The sequence below is a fragment of the Nipponia nippon genome, unplaced genomic scaffold, assembly GCF_047370975.1.
Source record: "Nipponia nippon isolate SJK-2023a ecotype South Korea unplaced genomic scaffold, ASM4737097v1 scaffold_2, whole genome shotgun sequence".
In the NCBI taxonomy this organism is placed as follows: domain Eukaryota; kingdom Metazoa; phylum Chordata; class Aves; order Pelecaniformes; family Threskiornithidae; genus Nipponia; species Nipponia nippon.
Window position 1 is genome coordinate 72,422,382 of NW_028262336.1, and position 14,730 is coordinate 72,437,111.

A 14,730-nucleotide genomic window follows, 5' to 3' on the forward strand; every position below is an offset into this window, starting at 1 on the left:
TTGGATGCAGTGGACCAGCCTGCGAGTGGTACCACAGCATTAGCTACTTAGATTTACAAGTAGTAAATGTAATGGAACTGAGGAGTTATTTTCCGAAAGGAATTGTTTGAGCTGACAGAGAATAAATCATACACAGCTAGTACATTTAGTTGTTTTAATTGACTCCATAGTCACTGGTTTACATATGTGATAGGGACAAATTAATAATCAAGGAAGGTTTTGGTATTCCTCAGAAAAACATCATTTACTGAACTATGGCTTTTGGGGATTTTGATGGCTTTTTGATCATGATAATGTTAGCAGCACTGAAGGAACATTGTCAGTATATGCAAAGTAAGAAGATTTTATTACGTTAAACTTCTCAGAACAGATACATTTTTCCACCAATTACTGTGTCCGCTTAGATTTCTACAGTCCTGTTCAGCTGTGGAGTCATGACCTGTCCCCATGTGAAACCAGGGCCTGTGACAACCCAGCACTTGCTTTTGTTTGTGTTAGTGATGCCCTTAGACATCCCCCCCTCGTTACTGTTTCTCTAGACTGGCTGGAGTTTTTTTCTGGATGCTCTCTTTCTTTTCTCTCTCCACCTGAGACTGTTATAAAATATATATTTTAGGTTACTTTAACAAAGTTCCAGAAGGATACAAAGTAACATCCAGAATGTATAAGGGATGAGATTATGGAGGAGGTAATTGCTAGGATTATTTTGGTGAGTCATGACCATGAAAGAATAGAGGATTGTGTAGTTATTCCTCAAGAAGAGTATGCAGCATGACAGAATAAAGAGCATTTATAATGAAATAAGTAGAAAAAATAAGTTGAAAACAAGCTAGAAAACTTTTCCGGGTGTAGGAGAAACAAGTCTGTCTTAGTGGATTTAAAAAATAAAAAAGGAGGTAGTGATTTTGATTGCTAGCTCTGAAAGGTCATTATGCTGCAGGAGAATGAGTTGGAGACAAAGTAGAAATGATAGTGGGGGAAAATGAAGCTTTCAAGTCAGCATCCTGAGTAAAGCAAAAGGAGCAGTGGAGCCCAGGGAGGAAAGCAGGGAGCCAGTGAGTGTTTTAACTGTTCAATATGGAGTAGCAGGTTTGCATAGAGCAAAAAACTTAACTAGTAACTTGAAATTGATAGGTTGTAACAGGGAGAGCAAATTAAGGGAATTGGAAAGTGGACTCACTTAGAAAAGGTTATGATCTCAGCAGCTATATTTTGCATTGCCTGGAAAGAGGAGCTACAGGGCTTTTTTAAGTCGGAGAATGCTAAATGACAATAAAAAGCATGGAAAATTCAGATTCCTTGTCTACCCCCTCACCATGTAAAAACAGAGAAGTGGATGGCTCTTTAAGGATTTTTATTGAGTGTTCAGGATGGGAAGGGAGGAGGGGGGAGTGGAGACTGTCAAGGTGCTGGAGGTAATTTTCCGAGGGCTGCCTGGCTGTGTCTGATGTGTTGTATAACCTCAGACATTTCATTTATTAGGTTACTTGTTATGTGTCTGTATAAAAGTTGTTACTGTATTGGCTCTGTTGCCGTAAAGTAAGATTTGTTCTGGGTTTTTTTGTTATCTCTTATTTTAAAAGATAAAAAGGTTTTACTATGTTATGAGAGATTTGCTTCCAATCAGCACCCAATATTCTCCTTCAGTTTCAAACGCACTTTGATTTTCAGCAGAAGATGGTTTTCCTAAGTGACCAAAAAAAAAAAAAAACCCAACCCTTTATGATTTCTGTTTGTATCTACTAATGAATGATGTATTGTTCCAGAAACAAAAGCACATCAAGGATGAGCTGTTTGGGTGTTTTTGTTTTTTAATTAACATCTGTTATACCAAGTTAGAGTTCTTTAAATGCTTGTTCTTATCGCAATGGATGAAGAACCAAGCTATCTTTAGTTCTTTGAAAATATATATGTTGTATTTTTGTTACCTATACATGTATGCTTTTTCTGTAAAAAGTACAATAAATCAAAACCATTCAGCATTTTTTGTATTTGAAATAAAGCCAGACAACAATTTTGTGCTGTGGCCTTGGCAGCAGATGGAATGCAGTGTGCTTACCCAAAACCTTTGCTATATGCAGTGTGCAAGTTTCTTGGCAACACTTAAAGATTTGGCAAGATGGAGCAATTTGAAATATCACTGGATGTACTGGAATGTATATTTACTCCATATATCTACAGTAATATGAATATGATCCACCTTAAATGGCCTTTAATCAGCGAGTATGCTTCTACTAGCTGCTGAGCAAAGCAGTGGTGATAAAAATGTTTTCAGCCTGTAGTTGAAGATGTATGGTAATAGCAGCCAACTCTGAGAATCTATTGTCATCAGATTTTCTGGGAACGCATTGCATATGTTGTCCCGTCGTGCTTCAGCAGTGAAAGGATCAGTCCATACATTAGGTGCTTCTGCTTTGTGTAGGTGGCAACTTTTAGGCATGAAACTGAATAAATTGGACAGCACATCTTTCACTTTTGATTGCTGTTAACCTGCCCAGTGAAAAAAGCAGATATTTACTTATTAGACCAAGTTACTAAAATTCGCAGTGGAAAAAAAGACAACTTTGTGGGACTTCTGACTACTACGTGCTTTCAAGTGCCAATCCACTGTTGATTTTTAGGCTTGGATGGTTGTACGAAAAGAGGAGGTTATCTCGCAACACCACTAGACTTGCCAAATGTTTTAGTCTCAATATGTTTCTCAGGTGACTGAGTTAGAATCGTAGAATAATTTTGACTGGAAGAGAGTCCAGAGGTCATCTAGTCCAACCCCTGGCCCAAACCAGGGCCGTCTCTGGTTGAATCTTGAACACCTCTACGGATGGAAATTCTAAAACTTCTCTGGACAGTGTCTTCCAGTGCGTCTTCACTTCATCTTCTCTTCTGAAGGCTGAAGAGATCCCGTTCTTTCAGCTGCTCCTTGTATATCTTGTGCTCCAGCCCCCAACCATCTTGGTGGCTCTCTGCTGGACTTAACTAAAGTATGTCCATGTCTTTCTTGTAATGAAGAGCCCCAGCATGAACACATACTCCAGATGTGGTCTTGCAAGTGCTAAATAGAGAAGGATTACTTCACTGGACCTGCTGGCTGCACTTCTACTTAATACAGCCCAGGATGTGGTTGGTCATCTTTGCTGTGAGGCTACGCTGATGGCTTTTATTCGATTTGCTGTCTACCAGGCCCACCAGATCCATTTCTCTAGAGCTGTTTCCTAGACAGTTGCCCTCCAGCCTGTACTTTTGCATGGGGTTATCCCATCCCAGATACAGCACTTTACATTTGCTCTTGTTGAACTTCACGAGATCCCTGTAGTCCAATCCTGTTCAATATCTTCATTATTGATCCGGATGGTGGGGCAAAGTGCACCCTCAGCAAGTTTGCGGATGGCACAGAACTGGGAGGAGTAGCTGATATGCCAGAGGGTCATGCTGCCATCCAGAGGGACCTAAAGAGGCTGTAGAAATGGGCTGGTGGCAGCCTCATGCAGTTCAACAAGGGGAAGTGCAAAGCCTTGCAGCTGGAGAGGAACAAGCCCAGGCACAGTACGTGCTGGGGGCCACCCAGCTGGAAAGCAGCTTGGCAGAAAAGCACACGAGGGTCCTGGTGGACACCAGATTGATTGAATATGAGTCAGCAACATGCCCTTGTGGCAAAGGCAGCTAATGATATCCTGGGTTGTGTTAGGAGTGTTGCCAGCAGGTTGAAGGAGATGATCCTTCCTCTCTACTGGTGAGGCCACACCTGGAGTTCTGTGTCCAGTTCCCAGGGAGACACGGACATACTGGAGAGAGTCCAGCAAAGGGCCACGAAGATGATGAAGGGACTGGAGCATCGTTCCTATGGGGAAGGGTTGAGAGAGCTGGGACTGTTTAGCCTGGAGAAGAGAAGTCTCAGGGGGAGGATCTCAATGTACGTAAATACCTGAAGGTGCAAAGAGGATGGAGCCAGGGTCTTTTCGGTGGTATTGAGTGACAGGACAGGAAGCAATGGGCCCAAACCAAAACATGGGATGTTTCCCCTGAACATCAAGAAATGCTTTTTTTACTGTGACTGAGCACTGGCACAGGTTGCCCAGAGAGGTTGTGGAGCCTCCATCCTTGGAGATGGTGCCTGGACATGGTCCTGGGCAGCTGGCCCTGCTTGCGCAGGGAGGTTGGACCAGGTGACCTCCAGAGGTCCATTCCAACCTCAACCATTCTGTGATTCCTGCTAGTCCATTTCTCTGTCCTCTCCAGGTCCCTCTGAATAGCAGCTCTCCCTCCAGTGTATTGACCACTCCCTCCTCTTAGGTGCTATCTGTAAAGTTTTTGGAAGTGCATCCAGTCCCATCGTCCAACATTAATGAAGACGCTAAATAGTATGGGTTTCAAAGAGACCAGTGCATCCGGGAACACTAATAGTCTGGGTATGAGAATGCCGGAGCTGCTGCCAGGGAAAAGCAATGCTAAAACTTGCACTGTGGAGTCATACACTCCCTAAATTTCCAGACAAAAATTTCCCTTGTTCCCTTCTTCGCCCCTATCCAAGTATTCCTTCTCCTGAAACAGGATGTCCTGCAAAAGCATTTGTCAGGAACCGCTAGGGTTTGTAATTTTCTTGACCTGAGAAAATGAAGGCACTTTCTGCATCAGTCTCCCTTGGCTACAGAGTGGCAGCCTCAGCTGTGCTAAGGAATGCTTTGAAAGGAGCATATAGTTTGGGTTTGAATTTGGACATACTGGGAAGCTGTTAAGTCACTCAAAGTTGAGTGACTCAATCTTGACATCAGAAATGTCTTGTTCCCTGAGGGACCCTTGCAGAGACTTATTTCATGCTTCACGTGAGAAGATGGTGGAACCGAAAATCTGGCTGATAGATTTTCTTTTTCAGTAGAGCCTGTGTTATGTTCTGTGGACATAAGGAATAAAAGCTTAGCACAAAGGAAAGGCCTTTTCCCCAGGTTATTGTTCTCACATACCTCAGCCAGCCAGTATGTGCATTCAGATGGAAGCCTACCACACTGAGGTCATTTTATCTTCAAGTCATTTGCATTGAAACTGAATGGGCAGCTGTCCCTGAAACCAGCACAAATCTATGTAAAATTTGCTCTCTAACATATCTAAACTTGCATGTGAGTGAGTAAATATGCTTCATTTGGATTGGGGGGGGGGGGGGGGGTGTATCTTTTTAAACTTCTGCAGGAAATATGCTCTGGAACAAAAATATCTGTATTAGCAGCTAGTTTGGGAAAATAAAAATGTTTGAATTAGAGAATAAATTTAGCAGTAAATTGTTCTCTGAATATTTGGTGAGGGAGCTCAGCTTTTCTAAGAAGCACTCAGATATCAATGGTCCTAAAAGTATGCATCACAAGTGGGAATATGGAAAAGATAACTGTGAGGAAATGTCAGGAATATTTCAGTTGGCTTGATTTTTTAAGTAGCAGGCACTCAGCTGCTCTTCATTGAGAACCATGTTGAAACATCTATTTGAAAGAGGGTTACTGGAATGCCCCCATTTTAAATTCTAAAACCTATTTTAAAGGGAGGGGTGCCTAAAAGCAGTTTGCTCAGATATTGAATTATATTATCCTTAACTTGGTTGAATAAGTAGGGAAAACTTCAGTAGGTAATGTCTGAAAATATTATAACTATGCAAAAAAAAAAAAATTAAGGAAATTGCTTTGCAAACTTCACTAGTGCTTAATAGCTCTCTGCTAAAATAACAGCAGCCTGTGAAAGCAGGGCGCTTATTTGTAGCATTGTTACTGTTTTCTGGGGGCTGTAGCCACCTGAGCTACAGGATCGTACAGGCTTAGAATATATATACAGTGGTATCGTATAGATATGACATAGTTTGGGAGGGGTTTTGTTTGGGAGGGTTTTTAATTACAATCGTGGGTAAATTTTGCATGATCTTATACACTACAAGAGTAGACTGTCCTGTTGACTTGTTCTTCTAAATTATTCAGGAATCTGAAGCTTTGTTCCTCAAGGCAATTAAAGCCAATCCAAATGCTGCCAGTTATCATGGCAATTTGGGTAAGAGCCTTTCTAACTCTTATCAGCTGTATTGTTTGTTTGCTTTATATTTATTGTATTTAAAAAGAAAAAGCAATCTTTTGAGCCTTCTTCCTGCTGGGCAGATTTCTATTTTACTTCCTAGAAAAACTGCCAGCCAGAAGCACAGGCACTAAACCAGAAAAGCTGTCACATGATATGACAGATCAAGGGGGCTGCACAATCCAGCCCATAGGTAGCTGCACTTCATTGTCTGCAAATTGGTTCATTTATGCTATGCTTGTAACCTGCAATGAGCTCACCAGATAAGAGCTGCCATTTATGGCTGCAGTGCAATTCATTCCTTCATCATTCCCATGCCAGTTCTGCTCCCAGGCTTTGCTCCTGCATTTGGCAACAGAACAAGCAGCTACTGTGCCACCAGCCAGTGAGAGACCCTCACTGGAAACAAATGCTTTAATGTTGTTTTCCAAGTGATTGGCAAGGTTGCACGTTATTCAACAATATTGCTAATGAAATTCCTCATTGATGTTCCAGCCGTGCTTTATCATCGCTGGGGAAATCTTGACTTAGCAAAGAAGCACTATGAAGTCTCTCTGAAGCTTGATCCTATGGCACCCGGGACCAAGGAAAACTACAACCTCTTAAGAAGAAAACTGGAGCAATTGCAAAAGAAAGGCGGTGCCTGATGTTTCTTTTCAGGTTGTCCGTGCATGCTGTTTACGATTCATGTTACATGGGTACTTTTGACCATGTAAAGGATTCAGTCGTTATTTCTCAAAAATAATACCACCACCAGCACTGCACACTTATGTCCAATTATGCCCCCCTACAGATCCTAGCATTTCAGCTGCACTTTGGGGGATCACTTTATTTTTACTCTTGAACTGCTTTTAAAGTCCCTTAGAACATTTTTATAGGTATATGAAAGCAATGCAGATGGAGTTTCACAGCTTTCACTTGTAATTTGATATCTTCATCTGACTTTTTAGTAGCAGGATGAATATCAGAAGGCAGTTTTATTTCTGAAAGTGATTCTAAAAAAAGTGCAATTTCCTGTTTAAATCCTGATCTTTTCAAGTGTGAAGAATATTTGTCCACTTCAGTTTTATTACTGCCTTCTACTGCCAGTCCTGCAGAGCCAGTAGAAGAATGGATTCTCTCCAGCACATCAGTCTACTCTTGTAATTTGAGTTACGCCCTTGTTCTTGTTTCTGGCTCCACCCTTCAAAGTGTCAGATTTGTACAGGAGTAAATGAGGACAAGGATTTGACCATAAACTTTTGTCAGACAGTGTACTGCTGAGGTGTGCTGGAGTGGAGAAAATACTCTTAGATTAAGACGGAGATTTTAGCAAGCAGCAAAGGGAAAAGAAGTGTGAGGTGACAAAGGAGTCAGCTAGATTTTCTGTTCTTCCAGGCAGCCTCATCTAGCATAGACAACTTGGGCAACTAGTCAGAATTGCTTTAGCTCCTGCCACAGGTCAGTGGTCTAAATACAGTATAGCATCTGCAGGAGCTAATTCCTGTGTTCTCAGGAGTTTCAGTCCGTTCTGGTTAAGGACATTGCACCTTTCAGCTCCTACATTGTTGGCGAATGAGGAGAGAATCTCTGTTAAAAAAAGTAACTGGGCAGAGCACCTGACCTTGGCTGTTGATGTATTAACTGGAAGGAACTCGGATTCACCTTTGTCCCCCGTGGCTCATGCGTTTGCTGAAGTGGCAGTTAAATAAGCATAGCTGTTAATGCATAAACTGATCGCATGATGTGGGGTGATTCAGAGATGGTACACATTGATACAATGTCACTTTTCAAAATGTGCTGTGCTTTAATACAGGTTTAAACTCTGGCTGTCCAGAGGTGTTTGTCTTGTGCTAATATTTACATTCCTGCTTTGGGAAGAAGTCACATGTCTATTTATTTGTTGGGTTTTTTCTTTAAGATTGGAAGATAGCTATTGGATGTGAAAACTGAGGAACTTTACCTCTCTTTTCATATTCCTTTATCCTTTCCCTCTGTCCCCCCTCATAGGAAAAAAATGATCAATGCGGTATTTGCAGCTTTCCTAATTTGTCCAGTGATTATTGTATAGAGATTGTGCGATGTTCTCCATACACAGCTCACCTATGTGTGGAACCATTTAAAGAACAGAGGGAATGCCTGCCGTAGGACAGGATGTCGTCTGACCTTGCCATCGGACCATCATGCAACCGTTCTACACCTATACTATGTTTTAAACCTAGGCTACTTCTACATTATAAATTCGCTTGGAAACGACAGTTGCTCTTGAAAGTCATTTCAAGAACCAAGTGTGTCTACAGAGCACATTGCAGTACTGCAGAGCTACCAAAGCATCCTCTTGACAAAGCTAGTTTGGGTACTACAAGTAGTGCAGCTACTTTGATGTAATATTCTTGCCAGTCTAACTATAAATCTAGCCAGCAAGACTGTGGCAGTGTGGTGCTGTCCACAAATTTGGCTTTGAATGAATTAATATGCCTACATTACATAGTATGTTGCCATACTGATTTTAGTTGAGGTACCAGAGGCATGTATTTGTGCTAGTGCAGTGCTCCTCTTCTGCTAATATAGCTTGTTTCTCAGCAGGACTAATTAGTTCATATAAGGTATTGAGTTGATGCAATTGTTTCCATTTCTTCTGGTTTCTGGACAAAATTTTCAGAAACTAGTTTCCGAATATATTTGCAGGATATAAACATGCTCTTTGATAAGTATCTGTACTGATCCAGCAGAACGCTGCACCAATATGGCTAGTCATCTTCTGATAACCAGCATAGTTGAGTCAGTACCAACTTTTGTATCTGAAACATGCTGAAACAGATACACCCCTCAGTACAAACAGCAGACTTCTAAGGCTTTCCATACATAGCCTATCATTCATCAGACAGGGAGAACACTTAGCTACTTCAGTCATGAGATATTAAAGAGTTGGGATCTGGCTGGATGACCTAGTTTATAGCAGAAGATAAATGTGTTTAATATAATCAGGTCTTTTCTGTATATTTGGAATATGACATACTGAGTTTAAATTATTCTTCTCATCATGAAGTTCATATGTACCGTTTTCCCTGTTGCCTGCCGTATTAGCTTTACAGAAATCCACTAGATCAATATTATGTATGGGGTGTGAATTCTCTCTAGGTCATTATGAAACAAAGTTGTTGTAGGAATTCCTCTGTGGAAGTCAGTTCGTCCTTCTACTCAAGAGTCTTAGATGGGAGAGGCATGCCAACAAATTGGATGTTTTGTTGGTATTTGAAGATGGTGTTTACTCTTCAATACAGACAACATGATTTCTTCTTGATTAGTTTTCTGGCTACCTGTATATATTTTTGTGAGGGTTTATTTGTTTTATATCATTTTCAGTGCTATAGAAATTCAATGTGACTACTTGTATGATGGTAATAAGAAGGATACACTTATGTCTGAGCATAAGTTGAGGCAGAATTGTGTTCAAAAGAAGTAACAAACAAGACTGCTTTTTTAATAAAAAATTCCTTAAGACTTTCAAGAATGCTAAATATTTTTTTACTTTATTTTCAGAAATATTTTGAGAGTGCAAATAATACAGTGAGTTTTATTAAAATGGTTATAATGTTAACCTTTTGCTTGTTTTTTCATACCTCATAACTGACTCCGGGAATAGTGCAGAACACCCAACCTGGAAGAGAGAAAGGTGAAGAAAAACTGGTTTTGTACATAACTGTTGTTAAAAACATTGTCTGTCTTTCCAGTGTGCTGGATTTTTTACCCATGTTACCTTTCCACCATTGCTAATTACAGAAGATTAAAGTTTCCTTCTTATCAGCTGGCCTGCTGGATTCTGTAGTGAAATTAAGAAACCTGGATACTTTTTTTTTTTTTTTCCTCAAAGATTGCTTGTTCCAATACAGTTCTGAGGAAAGAAATACAGAAAGATTCAATGCACAGAATGGAGTCAGGAAGATATTCACAATGACTGCTATGGATGACAGTCTCTTTTCACCAAAAACTTCCAAGGGAGTTCCCTGATTGTATGGTTCTCTCGTGTTTAGACCAATGCCATGTACGTGAAGTTTCCTGTTATTTAATTTCATACTTAGGATTTAAACTTTCGAGACGTGGGTTGTGTGTGTCTATGAGCACTCAGAAATAAAAATCTTCAATAGTTTTGAATGGTTTGTTAAAAATGTTGGGCCTATTCACTGGGAACTTGTTTCCTTCATATTGAGATACCTGCATCTGAGCTATTCATCCTAGTTTCTCTGTATAGTCACTGGGAAAAAAACAGGTAATCTGAAACATGATTCATCTCCTAAGGAAAGCATATTTAGGATGTGAGGCATCATGTAGTTGAAGCAGGTATTCCTCTTCACTAACTTCAAAGGGTAACTAAGGTGATCAGCTCATATATATGAAGAAAATCTCACTGCTGCTTTCAGTTGAAGTGATCTGGTCCCTCTAGCATTCTCGTACATTATCTGCACCAAGAATATTAAAAGACTGGCATTGAAGCAAATTGGCAGGTACTTGCCTTCAGAGTCAGAGAGTTATCGTAGCTGGATGAGGGAATGGGATGAGACAAATTAAGAGAGCTTTCTGCAGACAGTTAAATTTATATGGCTGATAAAGCATCCGAATGTCAAATCTCCGCCTACAGAAACAGAACATTGAGGTCAAATGGGATCCATTGTTAGCTTGTCTATCATCACAATAAGCGGTAACAGCTTCTTATTGAATTGACTTCTGGCGTCCTTCATTTTGTTTTAAAAGCAATCTAAAGCAACTGTAAATTTGCAAAGGTGAGATTTTTTTCTTAAACTGAAGTTGCTGTTTCAAGCTGTAGCTGTTAGAATGTTAAATGTGGTAGCATAGCCTGTTTCGATATGGTGGGGGTTTTTTAGTTTAAATATCTTAATATTTATTTGCTGGTTCCTGCTTGTGTTCCACATCTCATGTGAGCATAGGTACATTTACATACCTACCATTACATGTAGATTCCCACGTGATTCTTGACGTGGCCCTTTCACTGAATAGTGCTTCCTTCCTCAGCTCTTGATGTGCCTCTACCAAAAGTGTGTTTATGAGGGCACGTTTAACTCGAAGACTAAGATTTGCTGGAAAGAAAAGTGAGATCTCATGTTTGAATTGCTGTGATGTAAATACCAAGGGAGCCAAACTTCGGTCGCGTACCGCTGTAAGCAGCAGGTACCCCTAGTAATGGCCACTTCAGGCTGCATGCTGGGCTCCACGATAACGTGTAGTGGTTGTACATAGGTGCGATGTTACGAACACAGCGACGTGGCTCCTGTGCTTTAAGGAAGAAGGAGCGTGCGGCCACTCGGAAGAAGAGGATGTGCGTAGCTGCGTGGGCTGCTGAGCACCGGAGGACTGATGACCTTTGCATTGGCCAGCTGCACTGCAGTCTTGTGGCATGGGTGTTCGGTGTGTGCCGGTGAGGATCCCTGTCAAGTGGTTCAGGGCTTTGCAAAATAAGGATTTTTGTTAGAAGAAAATCCCTACAGATATTGAAATCGGTAGCTTGTGATTGCTGAGTTGAACTGTTTTTTAATGTAGTGTTGATCATTTAGATTGCCAATGGTGCGTTCCAGTTTATTTTCAGCTGAGCGAGAAGTAAATACATTTGTAATGGAGCCATGTAATAAATCTGCATTTTGCTATCTTTTTGCATAGATTTTAATTGTGATAATGGTGTTTATTTTTTGTAGCAAGTTTTTGATTCAGGGTTCTGCTGTAAGCTAGGAAGGAAATCTAATGGGCACGGTAGACTGGTACGGTGATATACAGGAGGACATTCTTGCCCTTAGAGTAACAGTTCAAAATCTTGATTCTGCACCAGTGTATTGATGCTGAATGCGTATCCCTAAAAAAAAAAAAAAAAAGGCGGCACGTGAGAAAAGTGGTGGAATACCTGATTAATTCATTCAACCTCTAAAATAATAACTACAGAAAGAAAAGCAGGAGAGACCTCCTCAGAGTCTGAGCCATCTTGCCCTGCTCTAGAGCGGGGATAGGATTATTGAATGCTAATTGCCTAAGAAAGGGAGCAGTCTGCAACGACTGCAACCCAACGTTCAACTTGGCGGCTGGTCCAGGCGGAGGGACGGAAACCCAAACGTTACCGGCCGTCCCAATAACCGGGCTTGCAGGGTGGTGCGCGTATGCCCCAGGTACACCAGTCCCGAGTTGCTGGGGTTCAAACGGAGCACAGGGTGTCCTGCTCTCGTTCCTCCTACCCGTCCGTTCGGTTCCTTACAGCGATTTTACTGCGTGGAGCCGGGCCGTGCTTTGCTCAGCAGCGGGCGGATGCCCGCAGCGCCCGCCCGGGCCGGGGGACAGAAGCCCACTCGGCACGCCTCCGGTGTTACAGCTTCTGCTTCAGCAGGCTCGCAGTCGGGCCTCTGGGTACAGCCAAGGACCCTTCTGTAGAAGTCAGTACCGCTTTTAAAATAACAAGGGTTCTTAAAAGTTCTCTAAAAGTCAGGTTTGCTGCCTGGGGCTGTGCCGCTTGACGCGCATTTCTCGCGGCCTCCCGGCGGGGCGGCCCGGGGGCTGCTGCTGCGGAGTCTCCCGCTGCTGCCGGTTTTGGGGAGCGACTCTGCCCGGGGAGCGCCGGGCGCTGCACCCTCTGCCTTCCCCTCCCCAGCTGCAGGGGCTGCCCCGCTCTCCCGCCCCCGGGCCCCCCCTCCCCGCCCAGCACCCTCCGGCCGCCGGGGCGGCTCGGGCCAACAGCCCCAGCTCACCCCTCCCGGGCCCCGCCCCCGCCCGCCCCGCGGCCGGCCCCGCCCCGCCCCGCCGCCTACTCCCCCGGGAGGCGCCCCGGGACGGGCAGAGCGCGGCGGCCGCAGGCGGGAGCGGAGGCGCGGAGGCAGCGGCAGCGCTGGCGAGTGAGTGCTGCGAGCGGCCGCCGGGGCGGCGCGCGCTAGGACCCGCGCCGCCGGGGCGGGGCCGGGCCGCCCTCGCCGCCACGTGACGCGGCGGCCCCGCGCGGTTCGAGCGGCCCGTGCCCTTCCGCGCGCCCGCCGCTCCCGGGGACGCCGCCGCGGAGCCTCCTGGCGGCCGGTGAGCCGCTGGCGGGGCGGTCGGCGCTCGCGGCGGGGGGCGGGACTCCGCGGCGGCCGTTGGGCCCAGGCGTTCCCCGGCGCGGCGGGTTCGGCTGGGGCCTCCGGCGGAGGGGCGGCGGCGGAGAGCTCCGGCGGGAGGAACGGGCCCGCTGGCACCGGCGGAGAGCACCCCGCAGCGCCGGCCGGCACCCCCTGCCTGCGGCCGCCGGGCTTGCGGGGCCGGTGGGGCAGCGGCGCGGCGCTGCCGCCGGCTCCTTGCTGGGCTGAGAGCGCTCCTCGCCGGCAGCCGCGCCGCCGTTCCCCCCGCGGCGAGCTGGGGGCCCCCGGTGCGCCGGGGCCGGGCCTGTAGGGTCCCAGCAGCGTGGTCCCAGTGCTGGGGGCAGCTGGGCGGCCGAAGGGCTTCTGCTTCGGTAGTACAGCCCCGCTCAGGGAGAGGTGTCTGGAACTCGGAACAGTGCTGCCGGGCCAAGGGGGTGAGCACCTCGCCTTCTCCTGGTGTTCACCGGCGTCCTCCAAACAAAGGTGTTCATTGTGATCCGAATGCTCATTACAGCGACATACCTTTACCTTTATCCAAACTAGAGGAAGAACAGAAAGGAAATAGTTGAGGTATCATAGATGAAGAGAAGCTGTGACAGTTGATGCGATATCCTTGCAAGATAACGCTTCAGAGCGCTTATCTTTTTGCCTGCATTGCTTGGACCAGATTGGGGTTTTTTAATCTTTTTTTATCCTCCTAAGGATGTCATTTCACTATATTTTCACTTCCTGCTTCCTCTGCATCCTTTTCCATTTTAGAGTTATGTAAACCTTTTGCTTTCAAGTTAAGGTTCATTTATCTGTATCTGTGTTAACTCCAGGCAATTAACTCCCTCATTTTTTGCTTCAGGGCTTTTTAATTTGCTACTTCTGTAATTTTTGCCGCGCTTTGAAAATATCAAGGTAGCTGCTTACACAGAGCTTAACGTACAGAGGCACAACGATAAATACCTTCATGACCAAGTTGTTTCATGTACAACTCTGTGACGACTGGACTTGTTTTGTATACTCTCTAGTTTAGGCAGGCAGTCAACCTGGAAAAGCAATTTCTTGACAGTTAAAACTGTCCATTGTGTGACATAGGCCATTAAGAGAGGCTTTAAATTTTGCATGTCTGAATGAAAAATGGGCATATTTCCACCTTTCTTCTCCCTTTCCCCTGAGAAAAGCCTTAAAAAGATAGACTGTGCCTATAAAGTGTACATAGCCTCAGCTAGCACTTATCTCCTGCCCTTGCTCCATCATAGCTGTCAAAGTCCTATGAAAACTAACATCGCTTTTTACCTCAGCATATTACAATTGCCATCAGTAAATAAAAGCTAAACAGAACAGATGTCTCTGTTACTGTCTCAAAACCTGAATTGTCAAGGGTGTTACATGTTAAACAAAAAAATGGACTTCCCATACATTGCTGATGTTTTAGAATCTGCACCCTGTTGCTGACAAATACTAACTACTTAGTAAGTATGTTGTACTTCATTTTGCTTGGGCTCTTGCAGCCTCTTCACTCCTCACTTTCCAAATTACTGTGGTGGTGTGCATCAGATTTGCAAGCAAGTTTCTTTGAGCTTGTTCATGAGTTTGTTTTGAGACCACTGGAATTTTG

At 44.1% G+C, this 14,730-nt stretch overlaps 2 protein-coding genes across 12 annotated transcripts in view; both read left to right on the top strand.

Moving 5' to 3' along the window:
* Positions 1-11,836, top strand: part of TMTC4 (transmembrane O-mannosyltransferase targeting cadherins 4) — a 60,018-nt gene extending 48,182 nt beyond the window's left edge. Inside the window, exons 16-18 of one of the 9 annotated variants that reach the window (XR_015704948.1) lie at positions 5,952-6,021; positions 6,538-10,526; positions 10,661-11,834. Coding sequence is in view for 6 of the 9 variants with exons in the window: in XM_087758409.1 (XP_087614535.1) it covers positions 5,952-6,021; positions 6,538-6,689 (222 nt within the window). In the remaining 3 variants the exon portion in view is untranslated. Of the gene's footprint in view, positions 1-5,951; positions 6,022-6,537 lie in introns of all 9 variants that reach the window. The other 8 variants (XR_015704947.1, XR_015704949.1, XM_087758409.1 and 5 more) reach the window with 8 other exon arrangements.
* Positions 11,837-12,806: 970 nt separating this feature from the next.
* GGACT (gamma-glutamylamine cyclotransferase) overlaps positions 12,807-14,730 on the top strand; it is a 32,291-nt gene continuing 30,367 nt past the window's right edge. Inside the window, exon 1 of one of the 3 annotated variants that reach the window (XM_087757696.1) lies at positions 12,807-12,908. The gene's annotated coding sequence lies outside the window, so the exon portion shown is untranslated. Of the gene's footprint in view, positions 12,909-12,963; positions 13,084-14,730 lie in introns of those variants that run through there. The other 2 variants (XM_087757697.1, XM_087757698.1) reach the window with 2 other exon arrangements.